The sequence below is a fragment of the Barbatula barbatula genome (assembly GCF_947034865.1).
Source record: "Barbatula barbatula genome assembly, chromosome: 9".
In the NCBI taxonomy this organism is placed as follows: Eukaryota; Metazoa; Chordata; class Actinopteri; order Cypriniformes; family Nemacheilidae; genus Barbatula; species Barbatula barbatula.
Window position 1 is genome coordinate 20,381,968 of NC_136772.1, and position 17,591 is coordinate 20,399,558.

Sequence of the window (17,591 nt, forward strand, 5' to 3'; positions counted from 1 at the left end):
CATCTGTTTCAATTCACACCTCAGCACTGTCAGAGAACACTTGAGGGGTGTTGTGGGAGGCCTTGGGTAAATGCTGTTTTTCTCAGGACAAGTGCTTGCATGAGGAGTGATGAGGCAGCGGCTCTCCAGTGGACCCCTGGCTGAGTCAGCACCTGAATCTTGGGTCAATCCTAATACGTAACTTAAACGGTTTAACATTTACATTGACGTTACAATATACAACAAAAAATACATCACAAAGAGAAGTGTTCATTTCAAGATGTAGCCCAGTTGTGTTGTGTTCACAATGTCTGTTTGTTTTATTTCTATAGCACATTTCAGACAGCCTTCGGTTGACCGAAGTGCTGTAAATATCAAATAAAACACAGAGTAACACACAACAGGGGTATAAAATACACAACTATCTTCAAACAAACGTTACCGATATAAATACTCAAACAGGAGCAAGGCATCGCACTATTTGCAATGGTGGATTTGCAATGGTTTGGGTTGACCTGCATTATGTCCCCTCTATGTTTTTTTTATGTGATCTCACATGGAACCAGTTGTGCTGCTCAACTTTGCACTGTATGTTTATATATAGGCATATAACAGGAAGCACGGGCTAAATGGAAGTGTAGTCATTGCTGTGCCACGGAGACTGATGTGTGGTGACTGACGGCTACCACCACGGGATGAGATGTAGATAAAACCATTTTCCGTTCCATCTGTCACGTCAGTACAATGAGACTAAACGGTCGCGTTTGTCTGTTCGAGTCTTCCTTGCGACGATAACGCCCTCCAGTGGCAAGAGTCGTGGCGCTGTTGTCGACGACATCAACGTGCGCCGGAAGCGATTTCTATCCTGCGCAATGACGTCATCGCACTGACAGTTCTTCAGTGTTTCGGTGTTTGTTCCTCTGTATTAAGACGATGTCTTTAACACAATGAGTTGAGATTACACGTGTTATTCGTTATATGAACAACACACTGCAGACGGCGACATGTCTTTCCTCGTAGATTCAGCGATAATGGTCACATCTCAGGTGAGCGCTGCTTTCGCCATAAACGATGACATGCGTGACACGAACCAGACTAACACACGTTAAATGTTACATTTGCGCCATTACAATGAGTAATACGTCACATTTTATGTTTACACCCTTTGGAGGAAAGCAAAACAACGCGCACGAGCACCCTTTTAATGTTATTCAAAATAACATCAGTTTAATTAAACGTAATGTAGTATTATTATTATATTATTAGTATGTGAACTGTTAATATAATAAATCTGAGCGACTGTCAGCTGTAGAGGACATCACGTGTTGAGTGCTTTGTTTGTGTACATGGTTTCTCTCCACAGGTGCTGTTTTTCGGTTTCGGGTGGCTGTTTTTCATGAGGCAGCTGTTTAAAGATTATGAGGTAACGTTGTCATGCATTATGAGTGTTTGACAGCTGTAAATGGACATTCATTGGATGTTGGAATATTGTCGATTTTTGGAATAAAAGATCAAAAGGAGAAACAATGCAGATTTATTTTCACAGCCTTCTTTGCTCATATTTACCAAGGATGCCCATAATAGTGGAGGGCACTGTTAAGGTATCAAGTCAACTGTAAAATATCCATAATATTATTCCCTGTAATGCACAAGGCTTGTAAATTATTACTGTAAATGGAGTTCCTTCTCAGCTCCTTCCTGGTGGAACATTCTTCCCAATGCGGTCCGGTCAACCACATCTTTCACAACCTTCAAAAAACTACTTAAAACACACCTCTTCTGTGAATACGTGACAGACAAATGAAAAAAAACAAGTAAAAAGTACACTCTTCTCTCAACAGTAGTGGTCTAGCTTTTGTTGAAACTAGTAACTTTGTATTAGCACCTATTGTACTATTGCTCTTTTGTGACATATCGCTTATTGGTCCCCGAACTCTTTGTAAGTCGCTTTGGATAAAAGCGTCTGCTAAATGACTTAATGTAAACTGTATTCTTTTATATACAGTACTGAATCCTTATTGTTGATGTTTAATACACTGTACAGTACCTACTTAAATTAATAAAACTCTGACACCGTTTCAGATAAAGGTAACAAATCAACTGTGCAATATTCAGAATATGATTTCCTGTAATGCACGTGGTTTGTTTTTCTGATTATGCCTGTATTTTTTTTATATGCGGCACTGAATCTTACTTAAATTCATGAAACAAAATTCATTATACTTTGACTGCGTTTCAGATAAAGGTATCAAATCAACTGTACAATATTAAGAATATTATTCCCTATAATGCAGAAGGTTGGTTTTTCTGATTTGTTAATCTTAAAAAATAAGGATTCGGTAATGTATATAAAATATCAGATTAATAATCAGAAAACACGCCTTGTGCATTATAGGGAATGATATTCTGAATATTTTACCGTTGGTTTGATACCTTTATCTGAAACGTGTCAGAGTTTAATTAATTTAAGTAGATATAGTATGTTAAACATAAAAAAGAAGGATTCAGTACTGTATATAAAATATCAGATTAAAAATAAAAAAACAAGCCTTGTGCATTATATGGAATAATATTATGAATATTTTACAGTTTGTTTGATACCTTTATCTGAAACGGTGTCAGAGATAAATGAATTTAAATAGATATAGTATATAAAACATATAAAAAAAGAAGGATTCAGTACTGTATATAAAATATCAGATTAAAAATAAAAAAACAAGCCTTGTGCATTATAGGGAATAATATTATGAATATTTTACAGTTGGTTTGATACCTTTATCTGAAACGGTGTCAGAGTTTAATGAATTTAAGTAGGTACTGTACATTGTTTTAAACATAAAAAAGTACTTTATATAAAAGAATACAGTTATAATCCGAAAAACAAGCCTTGTGCATTATAGCGAATAATGCATGTTTTTTCTGAACATTATAGTACTGGTTTTATAGCATAATGTCATGTAGTTAATTTTTTTATTCATTTTCATGGTTAATTGATATACATACTGTATTGTGGTGAGGAAGGCGGGACGAGAGCCATGATTTTCTAGAAATGAAGCCTTCATTTTTCCTAGAAATGATTTTCCTAGAAATGAAGTGCAACATAAAAGGCATACAAGTATGTCTATCTGAGTTACTTTGGGTTAAAAACAAAATGGGCGCAAAAAGTTTAATAGGTATGAAACCAAATGTCTAACGAATATCAAACATCAAACTAACTTTACGTCAGTGACGGTTTGAGATTTTGTTATGTTTGCTCTGTCCGTTCAGATTCAGAATGTCCCTTACATGAGATCTTGTTTTAATTTCTCAACAGGTTCGACAGTATGTTGTTCAGGTGGTGTTCTCCATCACGTTCGCCTTTTCATGCACTATGTTTGAGCTCATTATCTTCGAGATCCTTGGTGTATTAAGCAGCACGTAAGTGTCTGTATAAATGCGTTGTTTATGAGAACTAGATTAGGTGCTTTCAGTCACACGATGTTTGTCTCCGCAGGTCCAGGTATTTCCATTGGAAGCTGAATCTGTATGTAATATTGCTAGTTCTGATATTTGTGGTGCCTTTCTACATTGGCTACTTTGTAGTCAGTAATATACGTTTGTGTAAGTAGCCTATTCGGTTTCTGTAGTGTTTAAATACATCATCTCAATGTTTTATGAAGCGTTTACCCCACGTTGCTTTGTTTCCTCTTGCAGTGCAGCGACAAAGGCTGCTTTTCTCATGTGTGGTCTGGTTCACGTTTATGTATTTCTTCTGGAAACTGGGAGATCCTTTCCCTATACTTAGCCCAAAACATGGTAAGAAAACAGTAAACATAAAATATGATCAATTATGCTGTATTACGCTAGTTTAAAATTGTGTGAGTTAAAGAATTATGAGAGATTTGTGATGTCAGCTAAATAGGAATGTTGTTCCAGAGGCGGACCAATTATAGATATTTTGTTTTAAAACTTTATATTTAAAGCTTTTTTCAAAACTTTGTAAACTTTTCAGTCAAATATACAGATGTGTATCTTTTTGTCTCCTCAGGCATTCTGTCTATAGAGCAGTTGATCAGTCGTGTGGGGGTCATTGGGGTCACACTAATGGCTTTACTGTCTGGCTTTGGTGCTGTAAACTGTCCTTATACCTACATGTCATATTTCTTAAGGTAACATTGCTCACAGACAGAAAGAAATAGCACACACATTTAAATATGGTGTTTGAATGCATATTATGAGTGTAGGTTCAATTTCCAATTAAATTATACTTACATAGCGCGTTTTACAAATTTGCATTGTTGCAAAGCAGCTTTACATATACTTAGGTAGTGGGAAATACTATGTAAAAAACTAAATGTTTGTTTTAATTTCTCAGAAATGTGACCGACAGTGATATCCTGGCCTTGGAAAGAAGGCTGCTCCAGACCATGGACATGATCGTCAGTAAAAAGAAAAGGTAAGATCTGCATTTTTCATCACTAAATTTTTTGTTAATGTTAAAAGAGTTTTATCTTTCTAGTAGCAACTTTTTATGTGTGGTGTACAACATACAGCTTTGCAGCACCTATAAAGAATATTTGACTAGGTGTTTCCAATGTCTCTTTGTAGGATGGCCATGACAAGAAGGCAGATGTACCAGCGTGGCGAGGAGCAGAATAAGCAGACGGGATTCTGGGGGATGATCAAGAGCGTCACCTCCTCACCATCAGGCAGTGAAAGTATCCTTAACCATTAGGTTAATTCAAAGTGCTTGACTAATAATACAGGTCATGGGCTAGTAAAACACGACCCTTTTGATCACAGTCAGTAGTGACCCAGAAACTGTAGGATTACCAAGATCACATTTCATTACACTGTCTTAATGATCGGAGCGAGACACTTAGCCTCAGTCTGCTCCTGTGGGACTGTCATGCCATTTAAGTTGAAAAGCTTGAATTAAACTGAGTGCATGTGTAATGAGCGCATGTGCTTTTTAAGTAGAATAGTAAACCTGGATCTCATGAGTGGTTTTTCTTAAGTGTGGTACCGCAGACCTGTGTTTGATCCAACAGGAGGTAGATGCCCTTGAGGAACTTAGTAGACAACTGTTCCTGGAGACAGTGGACCTGCAGGCAACCAAGGTAATGTGCTTTTTTTAATATTGAAATTCAATGTATGGATTTTTTATACATTGATATTATCATAAAATCATGGACATTTCTATAGTTAGTATGGTCTTATTTTGTTATATAAAGAAATGGTTCTTAAAAAGGTGTAGAAACCCTAAAAGATAAATCAAAAGAATTTCACAAATGGTCCTACATCTCTGTGTCCCCAGGAACGGATAGAATATTCGAAAACATTTCAGGGGAAGTACTTTAACTTTTTGGGGTACTTCTTCTCCATCTATTGTGTGTGGAAAATATTCATGGTAAGAATGATTTTTATCATTCATTTTTCTTTTTGTAGATCATTCAGTATGTAGTAAGCCATATGATGTCCTAAAATGAAATGTGTTCCACTTAGGCCACGATAAACATTGTGTTTGACCGTGTGGGAAAGACTGACCCAGTGACAAGAGGAATTGAGATCACCGTCAACTATCTGGGAATTCAGTTTGATGTACGTTCTACAGACCTAAGCTACTGTTAACATTCTATATATATTTCGTAAAATGTTTATGCATTTATAAATGTCTATACACGGCTGAAGATTCAGCCTGCTGTGCTGGGCCTAAATTGCTTTTTTGCTTTACTCTTTCTTTACTCAACTTTTCTGTGTGCTCTTTATTCGACTTATATTATCAAGTGTTGAAACTGAAAGGAACAGTTCGTCCATAAATTCACCTTTTGTTATAATCTTATTATAATTTAATTTTGTTATTGTTTAAAATAGCAATTGCCTCCTCATGTTGACTCTTGTAGAACACAACAGAAAAAAACGTGGTAAAGAATGTTTATTCTGCTCTCTTTCATGAAATGAAAATGAATGGGCTATTAAATATTCACCATAAAAGCCACAAAATTGTAGTTAAAACAACTAATGTAGTATAGTCTACAGTTAGTTTTCTGAAGTCACATGATGACTTAAAGTCATTATTCACAGAAAATCGATGCCTTGACCATAGTCACCATTAACTTTCTTTGTATGGAGCTTACAAATAAATCTTATATTCAATGAAAGAAATAGACATAATGAAACTAATAATACAAAGTTTCAGAACACACAAGGTCGATTAGGAAATGTTAATATTGGGATGGAATGCTCAATTTCAACATCAGTTTTCCCAGGACGTTCTACTCTATTAGCTAACATGTAAAACATTCCTGCATAATCACACAGTTTGTCAGTATATAATCATTTTAAATAATAAATGTGATGTCATTTTATTTTCCTGCCCTGATCTCTCATCTGCACAATCCCCTAATAGACTTTATACTCATGACGTAAGCAAACCGTGATTGTGTGTTCTGCGTCAGCTGACTTTTACTGCTTTTATTGGCAGTTAATAGTTCCCCAGCCTGTCTCTGTCAGCACAGCGCTCATAATGACTGTTTAATCTTTCCCCACGAGGAGCTGATGATTCAGCCTCTTACACGTGTAACATCTGTGTCCAGATTCTCTCTCTCCTGATAAGAGCAAATGCTGCTCGTCCTTTCCTAAAGGATAAAGCCTCTTAATTCATGTGCAGAGCTTCTCTAAAACTCTATTCCCACAGGTGAAGTTCTGGTCTCAGCACATTTCCTTTATCCTGGTGGGAATCATCATAGTCACGTCCATACGAGGCCTTTTAATCACACTTACCAAGGTAATGAGGCCCGAACGTGCTTTTCTTTCTCAGTCAATCTTATCACTTCAACTGCCTCATATTACACGTGTTCGTGTAGGCGTGTTGGTTCAGCTTGTGTAGTGGGATGGGATTATCCTTTATGAACATCTGCGCCGTGCTTTGGCCGAACTCCGTTTCTGAGAAGCTTTTATGACATTTATAGCACAAAACTGTGCGGTTTGGGCTAATCTGTTTATTTTGTTTACAGTTTTTCTATGCCATATCCAGCAGCAAATCGTCCAACGTCATCGTGCTGGTCTTGGCACAGATCATGGTAAGACTATATAAAACAGACATAAACGTAATAAAAATCATTTATTTTGAATCCAATAAAAAGAATGATTGTTTGACATGTCCCATGCGTCCCTACAGGGAATGTATTTTGTCTCTTCCGTGCTCCTCATGCGTATGAGCATGCCTCTGGAATACCGCACCATCGTGACCGAGGTACTGGGAGAACTCCAGTTTAACTTCTACCATCGCTGGTTTGACGTGATCTTCCTGGTCAGTGCCCTGTCCAGCATCCTCTTCCTCTACCTGGCCCATAAACAAGCACCCGAGAAGCACATGAACCTGTGACCTCCCAAGTGACCTCATCGGCAGGGGCAGAACAGACTGAAGTGTCTTTCTTCTTCCTCTCATTTTAAAAGGACTTCAATGCCCCCTGTAAGGGGCAGTATTGGGTCTGTATTTCCTGAATCAGGAGGGGCCTAGAGACGGTGTTTATATGAGCCTTGGTTTAAATGAGTGATGCTGAATTTTGTTGTCTTTCAGTATATGGATTAATGTTAGTCATGAACAGTCTTTTTTTATGGAATTACTAAACATAAAATATTCTGAATCAGATTATTGTGTTGTCTGAATGACTGTTTAATGTGTGTTTGGATTGAATGGTTGTAACCATAAACTGCTGTGAGAAATTCAGCCAACAGCCTGATTTAACTTTATGGTCGAAAAAAAGAAAAACAGTGATCATTGATAGAATTCGATTCTTCCAAAACAGTTAAATACGTGCACATTTTTCACAAGATCTTAGGCTGACCTGTTGGACTCTTGTTATTCTCTCTGGCCTGTTAATTGTTAATTTCATTCCATATCTCTAATGATTCACATATTAATACTGTATTAAATGAGAGTCGTGCCAATCTTTTACCGAAGACTTGACAGAACATGTGTATATGTGATTTTGATTCATTTGGGGTACTGCAGTGTGTGGTTGTAACGGACTAGTACATCTTATATGAGGACTGTAGGGGGCAGTGTCTATTTGCTATATCACTGCATGGCGTTCAAAAAAGGAAGGCTTTTCCAGAATTTAATGAAAATGCTTTTCAGGCATCCCCACTGGTTCTTAAAATGATAAAAATGCATTTCACAGAACCAAACCAAAGAGGTTTTATTCCTTACATTTACATGAAGTCATTAAGCAGACGCTTTTATACAAAGCGACTTACAAATGAAGAACGTCACAGGCGGTATAGAGTTCACCAGAAAATGACAAAAACATTCTGAAAGGATAAATTATACATCAGTATGCATTGCTTGAAAGCCCATAACTTTTAACATTTTCTCAAAGTGCCTGTCTTATTTAAATTACTCAAGTTTTTTTAAGCTTATCTTTTCAAATCCTTTGACGCATGACTTATTACTTTTTTTAAAAGCTATGTTTATTCATTTAAGGTGTGATGTTATATAGACGGTTTCATCAGGCGCACGCGCCTGGCCCAAAGTTAACTTCCGGTGTTTGGTTATCGGTCTGGCTAGATACTTTTTTATATTATATAAATGTATATTAATGTACGTATTTAATTAAATTAAAACCCAGGTTTGGGAGGTTATGGCTGCTGAAACCTAAACAAACCTTCGTAAATAATTATCTTTGACCCTAACCCATGGGAGTTCTCTTTGGGGTGTGCTGATAAACTTAAAAGGTATCATTTTGTGAAAAAAGCCTGGAAAGTATGTATTCTTAAATGTCATGCCTCAAAGGGTTAACAAAGCAAGTTTAAATAGATTTTTATTGTGTAGAGCCCAAGCAGAACAGTACAGGCATAACTCTTACATTAAATACTACCATTTTTTCTTTAAGGCTTGAATACACTACAAGATTGTTTTTTAGATATTCAAAAATATGTGTTCCAGCCTTTAGCTGTTAATATTCTAGAATTGAAAATACATCAGTATTTTTAAATCAATGGTCCTGGAGTGTGTTGTTTGGCTTTTCACTGTTTTTAGATTGTTGTTTAGGTACAGTAAGTGCATGGACCTGTCACTAAATCAGGATATTGACGGATCCGTCAGTGCATTGAGCTCAGAGTCTCTCTTCCTCGCTGTCCGATGAAGAGGATGATGAGGAGGAGGACGAAGCCTAAAATTCAACGAAAAACATTAGAATTAGCATTTAGCATAATCTCTAACTGAACAAATGTAATGATTTTATATTGAATTGAACACTTATGCACAATAGTCCCACCATGTAGATGGAGAACTAAGGGTGATTCTCTGTAGGCTAAATAATCACTAAAATGTAAGTCTGTTCCCAACACAAAGCTATCATATGGCCTTAGAAGACTTACAATGTTTCATAAAGTCTTTTTATATTTTGTGATGCTTTTTGTATACTGTAAATGTATAAGCATGACATCCAATACACTGTATCCCGTATCATTTGTTGGAAAAGACAAGACTTGTACTTTATAGGCCAGCTTTAGGTTTGGAATTATACACGAAGGTAAGGATGACATAATTTGTTCCATATTCCTAAGTATCCACCCAAGGTTATGTCATTTATAGGGCAAATCTGATGAAATGTTTACGTTCATTTAAACGAAATGTTGTATTTGGCCACAATCAACACAAAAGCAAGCAACACAATATCAGGGAAATTCGTAACTATTTTGCAAGCTGCTTTATTCGTACTATCTTATTCGTGTGTTTCAGTTTGATTTGCTTTCGTGCCAGTGATGTTACGTTAAGGGGAGGAGCTTCAGTATTGCGTTCTTCTAATAATCGTACCGTTTTTATAAAATTCACAACGAAGAAATTCATACGAATTTGCAACCTCGTAAAACAGTTATCCAATCGAGAATTAAAACGTAAAAACCCACGAGAAACTCAGAATTGTATTAATGTGTATAAAAATGATTTGTCCCAATTAAAAGTTCCTGTTCCTCAGAATAGAAAATGCCTGAAAGCGGTACTGACCCTTGAACGTGGTGGAGTGGCAGTTTTTTCTGTCTCCTTGTCGCTTTCTTTATCTTGATGCTGTTCGTTCGTCTCATCCTCTTGTGCGCTGGCTGGTGTTGGAATATCAGCGGAGGGCTCTTCATCCAGTAGTTGAGGGGTGATCCCTTGTGCTTTCAGGTGGTCATAGGCTGTCTTCCCAGTCACTAAGAGGACCAGGCTGTCGCCGCTTTGGCGTATGAGGTTCACAACCTCCTCATGTGAGCTCTTTTCCACGTTAACTCCATTCACCTCCACAACAATATCTTCATCTTCCACTCCGGCTCTGTCTGCTGCTCCACCTTTCACCACCTGACAGAAAAACCCCATTGAGAAATAGCTCATTTTATTCTTTTAGGTTGATAGGCCCAGTCATATGAAAACTGTGGCAAATGAAAATGTTTTAATTCACTTTTGCGTTTCAGAGAAGAAAGTCACTAGGTTGGGATGACAAAAATGTTTTTAGGAATGATACTACTTTAACATCAAACACTGGACCTACAAACAGGTCTAGACAAACGTTGGTTTAAATGTCAGCGAAGGGCTAGTAGCACTTCAAAGACATTATTTTTGAGAGCCCACCTCTTTGATGTACTGTCCATGGGCTCCCTGGATGCCATTGAGATGGAAGCCATATCCTGCAGCAGTTTTCTCCAGTCGGCAAAGTTTGGGCTTGTGGACCGTTTCTGCTGGAATGGGTGCAGGAACTGCTGGGACGGGTGCAGGGACTGCTGGGACGGGTGCAAGGACCGCTGGGGCTGGAGTCAGGGCAGGTGTAGATTCAGGTTCTGATTCCGGATAGCTGGGCAGATTTGCTCTCATTTCCTCCCAGTATAAGAGAGGAGAAGCACCACCCTATACAAAACACCATGATTTGAATAATCCCTTGACTGAAATGTCACTTTATTCGTTTAGAAACGAAAAAGTATGTGTCCCCAAATCTGGAATACTGGTTATACACGGAAATACAGCAGGATCATGTTAAAGCAAACATCACGAGCATCAGTGTTTCAAATCCAATATTATTTTGTTCTTTAGAAAGAAATCCCAGAGACTCACCAGTTTGTACATTTGTTCTGTTTCAGCATCCAGCACCAGGAGGCAGCACTTGTTTCCTTGACGTATTTTCTCCACCACCTTCTCGTGTGTGCAGCTGTGTATTTCGTCTCCGTTCACAGCCACCAGCCGGTCAGAATCCTTGAGTCCCGCTCGCTCCGCTGGGCTTCCTGTATCAATTTCTCCAATGTAATGGCCTAAAGACATTGAGAGATACACACATATGAATACTAAGTACAAAAATATGTCTAAACTTTTCTATATATTTTGTGTTTTGGTGGTAGATATTTATTTCGATTGCTTATTCCATATTATACAGTACATCTCTTTAGATATCATTCATAATAGATATTTGATGTAAACATTATATTTCTATTACACACCAAACATCTAGAAATATATGATTTATAAGTAAAGTTATTTTCTTTACATTTAATCATTACAATTTCTGATTATCATTTAATATAGAAAATATACATTTGATCACATTTCTTTATATGTCACATGTTTGTTCTGCCGAACACAATGTAATATATTTGGAGGAATATTTATAACATAAATATGAAATTATGATGAATGTGGAAAACCAAACATATTCTTGCAAATATCTTATTTTGTGTGCAGCAGGACAAAGAAATGTATACAGGTATAACTTGAGGGTGAATAAATGAAGACAGAATTGTCATTTTGGGTGAACTATCACTTTAAATATACTCCTTTACACTGTAAGCATTGTGGTAACAAATGCTGATCTTTTATATTACAGCATTATAAAACCATTTACATACACAGATAACCTTTGCTTATCAACGTATAGTGTCATCAACTTCATTTCGTAAAAGACTATGACACTTAAGCATTATCCGTGGACTATGATAAACTTTGCATCATTAGCTAGCGAGTCATGTTTCAATTGACAATTTCCAGGACCCAGGAATTGAAGTGACAACCTTGCTTTTTTCCCCTTGAGCTAATGTCTGTGATCAGAGGACTTAACCTCAGGTGGCTCAAGAGAGTCGGCCGTCCAATTAGTCAACTCCAAGTCACTTTGGATGAAATGCATGGCTACTAACTATAATTACTGGTAAAATTCATTCAGGCTTTAATAAGATTTAACAAGGCACTTTCCAGTATAATTTATTGTTAAATGCTTCACTGGGATGACGAATGAAATTTTAATAGCTTTGTGCAGGCTTGTGTAATGCTCTGTAACTATTATTTGCACGTCTTTGTTGCTCAGAAGATTATCCGACCTGACCTTGTGGCTGATTCCTATACATTTGTACGATGTGAATCATAAAAAAACAAATGCTTATTGGAAAAACCCCACCGCAAAAAAACGATACAATCCTGCCCAAAACCCAACCGAAAATGTAATGGTTATAATGGTATAGAATTGTATCTGTATTGAATGGAAACTTGAATGGTCTCTACTGTTATGTGATGTATTCTATCTGTTAAACCTTGTTGGAATAATGCCCAAAACACACTACAAAAAATGAATTTTTAATAGTTAAATGGAAAAAGCTAATGGTTCATAATGGTATATTAATGGAAACCATTTCTGTGCTGGTTTCTTTTAAGTTTCTATTACTTTTTTAACAGGGTCGAAAGCGACTCATACTAAAACATACAAATAAGATGGAGGGAGCGATTGTGGAAAAAGATTAAGTCAATGAAATTAAGTTTGATCTCTATTTTAACCAAGAGTCCTGCGCTGCATTCACTCACCTTCACGATTAGGTTCCTCATTCAACATAAACCCATAACCATCTGCCCTCTTGACCATGTCTGCAATGCGTGGCTTTTGTGGGAGGTGCCTGACCGTTGCGTTAGCCGCCCCTGGCCGGATGCTTTTGCTTTTGAAGTATTTGTCAGCGTCTTCATCCACCAGTAAAAGCATGACACTTTTCCCAGCTGCTTTCACCTATCAAACACAGAATGATCAGTTTACTGCCATTGCCATTTCATATTTGTGCGGTACATTAAATATAAATATTGTTGATAAAAGGATTTTTTGAATGTTGTTACCTTTTTCACAATCTGATCATGTGTGGCGCTTTCAAAATTTTCACCGTTTATCTCCACCACACGGTCGCCCTCCTTCACGCCAGCCTTATCAGCCACGCCTCCAGAAATCACTTCTGTCATGAATGTGCTTTGATGATCTAAAGGTCGAATATATCGATTATATTTAGATAATAATAAAGGCATACCGACTCAATACTGATCTTCGAAGAAGGTTTAACTCGGCTTGCCTTTGGTAGATCTTAGAGAGAAATCAAAGCCACTACTGGATTTTTGCAGATAACATAATTTGGCTTTAGGGGCTGGTGCTGACACTCCATTCATAGTGGGTTGGTTCTGACTGGTCTTGGACTGAGGCTCGGCAAGGTTCCCTCCATCAACTTTGGCCTGCTTGTATGCATCTTCTCCGATAACATGGAACGTGACAGTCATTCCGCTTTTTCTCACCATATCTGCAACCTGGCCCAAGAAAATGAATGTAAACCATCCAACATTTTGGATATTTTAGGATCATATTTTGGGTAGTTTTCTCGTAAAATAAAACTATTATGTATTATCTACTTCGGTAGTATGACATTCTTTTGCACAAAAGAAGATATTTTGAAGAACGTTGGTATCCAAATAACATTGGACCCCGTTGACTTCCATTGTATGGACATAAAACCAGACATTTCTCAAAATCCTCAGGAAGAAATGTCCCTTTAATACCTGGTTGTGCTCCATACTGTCCACAAACGTTCCATTGACTCTGATTATACGGTCTCCATCCTTCAGACCAGCCAATTCAGCAGGGCCCCCCATCTCCAGGGATCGAATCAGGTGACCCTCCTCCCCTTGCTCCACCCGGAGGTAGAACCCATAGCTTTGTCCCTCACGCTTGGTAAGAGTGACAATGCGTGATTTTGTCCAAGCCATATTTCTGTTGGGAAACAGTGGGAACTTCATGCTGGGGTCATCTAACATGTGATAAGATAATATCCAATGTCATTAAAAGCACATTATATGCAGATGACCGACATTAATTTACACCAGAAATACAGTGGAAGCGATTGCCAACAGCAATGTGTCATATGCAATACAGAACTTTATGTCTCTATATATTTGTTATGATGACAACATTTTTAAAGTTGTGTTGGTTATACACAGTGGGTAACCCTTCCCTGTTGACATGATAAGGTAATCTTATGCTCTTATATGCAGAAGATAACTGGGGTAATATAAGCTTCGAAGGGCACAAAATCAAAACTGTGTGTTCTGGTGCACCTGCAAAGTCACGAGAGGTGGAGTCAAACGTTACAATCTACACATTCTATTTTACGTGCAAAATGAAATGTACTTTTGAGTAAAACAGACACAAAAACGATTGTGGACTTAATTATAATAAAGTTGAGGCCTATATCAGATCTAATCCATTCCATTCTATTCATTATAGGCCAGAGGTTGAAAGAGGGCTTGGTGATGGTGAAGTTGTTTTCAAGGAAAAGTAACTTATTTACATTTTTGATGAAACACTTTCTTTGGAATTACATGCACCAGTGAATTAAGAACAAAACTAGGATGTTTTTCGAAAATACAAAAGATAAATTGTAATTTAATAAAAGCAAAAATAATAAAACAAAATAAAAACGTGTGTCACATTATGATGTCGGCTTGTAATGGTTCAAAGTGCAGCTTTTATTGAGTAACAAACATGACCAAGGAATTAACCCTATTGTACCAAGAGAACATCTCACAATGAAGAGATACAAAATGAAAAAATTCTGTCTTCATTTACTCAGACTCTTTTCATTATGAACCTGTTTGAGTTTCTTTTGTGTGTTGGTAACAATGTGGCTACCCATTCATTTGCATTAGTTTTGTGTCTATACAATAGAATTGAATGGACACCGGTGTTGTCCGGTACCAGTATTCTTCAAAATATCTTCTTTTGTGTTCTGTAGAAGAAAGAAAGTCAGGTTTGAATTGCGAAGGTTTGAAATGACAAGAGGGTGAGTAAAGGATGACAAAATTTTCATTTTTGGGTAAACTATCCCTTTAATGCATGTATGAGCGTTTAAATACAATACGCTACATATAATGGAATAATAAGGGATGGCTGGAAATAGGAAAGAGAGAAATACCCCAAAAGGGACCAAACTCAAAAGTAGATTTACAAAATAAGTGTTTGCGACAGTGTTTATGTCAAAGTACATTTCACTTTAAATTGTTAATACCTTGTCTCCTCTGCATTCTTATGAATGTCAACCATGAAACGGCGGTGAAGGTTCAGACCGGACTAAAGCATGTGTTTAAGACTTTAAATATGTTGCCAAAAGCTCTAGTAAATGTTTAACTGGGGTGAAAGCACAAGCATCCAGAAACTTAATCGAGCACCAGCGATCCCATATCAATTACATAAGACCTCACACATCAGCAGAGAGCTCAAGCACACCTCTCACACTTGAGTGGTCCATCGACTGCTTTATGATCCGCCAATGCTATATTATTAGACTGAGGCTAAAACAACCCTTAAGTAATTTAATAACCTCTCGGTCATTATTTCTTTTTTCCTAAGCCAACTTTTTAGTTTTATTTTGCTCAAGCTGTCAGACTGTTAGATGTTGTGTTTTAAATATCTGTAAGTCATTGCAAGTACATCTAGAACACCAGCCAAGTCAAGTTCCAATGCCCAATACTGTAATTCTCTTCTCTTCTCATCTAGTCTTGTCTTAATAATACATCATTTTCAAACCACTGCAAACAAACAACTGCCTCAAAATGATTCACAGCAATAGAAGAAGTAAAAAGTGGATGCCACTCACCAGTTGCAGTGCCTTCGGTGTGGCTGTCTGCCTCTGCTCAGATGTTATCTAGCAATGTTGAAGTTTGTGTGAAGGACTTTGACATGCCAAAGGTTGTTCTAAAAGGTAAGTTATTTAACTGCGTCTCGTGGTTGGAGGTTTTTTCTCGGTTGCTATAAGTAACCATACTAATACCTAATATACAGTAAAGTTAAAAAATATTCCTTTTGTACTCATTTACTAGCTATGCAATTAAATGCCATTCATGCTTTGAACGTATCAAACATTGCATAAAACGACAAGCTATACATTAAATTCAGTGTGTAGGCTAATGTAGTGCAACATTTTGTTCATAATCACGCAGCGAGATTAAAATGAAAACCAATGCATGTGATGGCTTTATAAAACCCATTAGAGTAATGGGAGCCACAATGTATGTTACTCCTTGTTTATTTCAACAATGAACAGATGCTTAAACAAATCACCGACGGGGTCAGTCTTCTGGTAAATGAGACCCTCTTAACTTAATGGGTGTTTTCAGTAGCCCGCTAAAGTGACCTGATTATGAGCAAACTCATAAAACCCAAATCCTGATGTGTGGCAGAGTCAAGTAAGGAGACTCTGTGTACGATCACAACTTTGTTTGCATTCCTTCTGCGCTTGTTCATGTTTGCCTGAGTTTCCATCAGGAGACAATGACATTGTCCACATCAGTCAGCCTCGGCACATCTACTCAACCGCTTCATTTGGACTTGGTATCTCTGTTTAAATTGCTCATCAGCCAAAAAGAACCCAAACAGAAACCAAAGATATCTATTACAAATTTTCATGGATGGGCAGATAATGACTTGTACCTGTATATTATCATATAATATCTTATCACACTATCTTATTAAATGATAGGTTTACGTTTAATTTAACTTACCTAACAATAGGCCTACAGTACGAACAAAAGCCATTGGGGTATTTAGACAAAAAGTAACTTTACCTTTTTGTAAATTTCCAAATTTATGTATAGATTTGTAACTTCATTTAATTTTGTCACTGAATAACAATAATTATATTTTTTGTAACAACAACAACAATACGTATTATTATTATTATTATTAATAAACATTAATATGATTACAAATATGTATATATATATATATATATATATATATATATATATATATATATATATATATAAAATAATACATATAAAATCCTTAATGTATTAATCTATAATCTATTATAAATATAATGGATTTTAGATTTGTCTTCTAGAAATTAGATTTGTTTTCGTTTTTTAATACAAATAAATGTGATAGTAGGCTACACTGTGATACGCTAAAACAAGCCCAGATAGGACAAACATTTTATTTAATTTAGATTGAGATAGCACAATGACATCTATTACGCATCTCACACAAATATATATACATTGTTCAAATGCCTTGCAACGGAGTTTCATTGAAAGAATAATTTCGCCCTCAGTTTTCACCTGTTTTGCTTTCCACAAGGGGGCACTGATGCATCACTCCCCCGTTCTTATCATTCTTAACTTTTAAATCTTCCAATGCATCTCCTTCTCTCCTTCTCTTCATTGACTCCACCTCTTCGCGATGCTCAGATCCCTGAAACCCACAGACTCACCCCCATATTCCCACCCCGTTGTTTAAAGCCTCATCAATAAACACCCAGCCCGCGCCTAAAGAGAAGCAGAGAGACGGCATACAAAGGCGCTCAGAGCTGCATCA

General features: G+C 36.9%; 2 protein-coding genes across 2 annotated transcripts; one reads left to right on the forward strand and one right to left on the reverse strand.

Annotated features, from left to right (window-relative positions):
- The first annotated feature begins 785 nt into the window (after positions 1 to 785).
- Positions 786 to 8,131, forward strand: LOC306898834 (Golgi pH regulator). Its single transcript, XM_079464661.1, has 14 exons — positions 786 to 1,025; positions 1,343 to 1,402; positions 3,293 to 3,396; positions 3,473 to 3,579; positions 3,673 to 3,774; positions 4,007 to 4,127; positions 4,334 to 4,414; positions 4,567 to 4,676; positions 4,990 to 5,078; positions 5,276 to 5,368; positions 5,464 to 5,559; positions 6,656 to 6,745; positions 6,975 to 7,040; positions 7,139 to 8,131. The coding sequence occupies exons 1-14, from the start codon at positions 984 to 986 to the stop codon at positions 7,343 to 7,345; spliced, it is 1,368 nt and encodes a 455-aa protein (XP_079320787.1). The 5' UTR covers positions 786 to 983; the 3' UTR covers positions 7,346 to 8,131.
- Positions 8,068 to 15,940, reverse strand: pdzk1 (PDZ domain containing 1). Its single transcript, XM_079464658.1, has 9 exons — positions 15,874 to 15,940; positions 13,781 to 13,991; positions 13,303 to 13,531; positions 13,076 to 13,212; positions 12,776 to 12,971; positions 11,048 to 11,241; positions 10,571 to 10,843; positions 9,971 to 10,300; positions 8,068 to 9,134 (listed from the first exon to the last, which is right to left on the reverse strand). The coding sequence occupies exons 2-9, from the start codon at positions 13,985 to 13,987 to the stop codon at positions 9,078 to 9,080; spliced, it is 1,623 nt and encodes a 540-aa protein (XP_079320784.1). The 5' UTR covers positions 13,988 to 13,991; positions 15,874 to 15,940; the 3' UTR covers positions 8,068 to 9,077.
- Between the last annotated feature and the right edge of the window lie 1,651 nt (positions 15,941 to 17,591).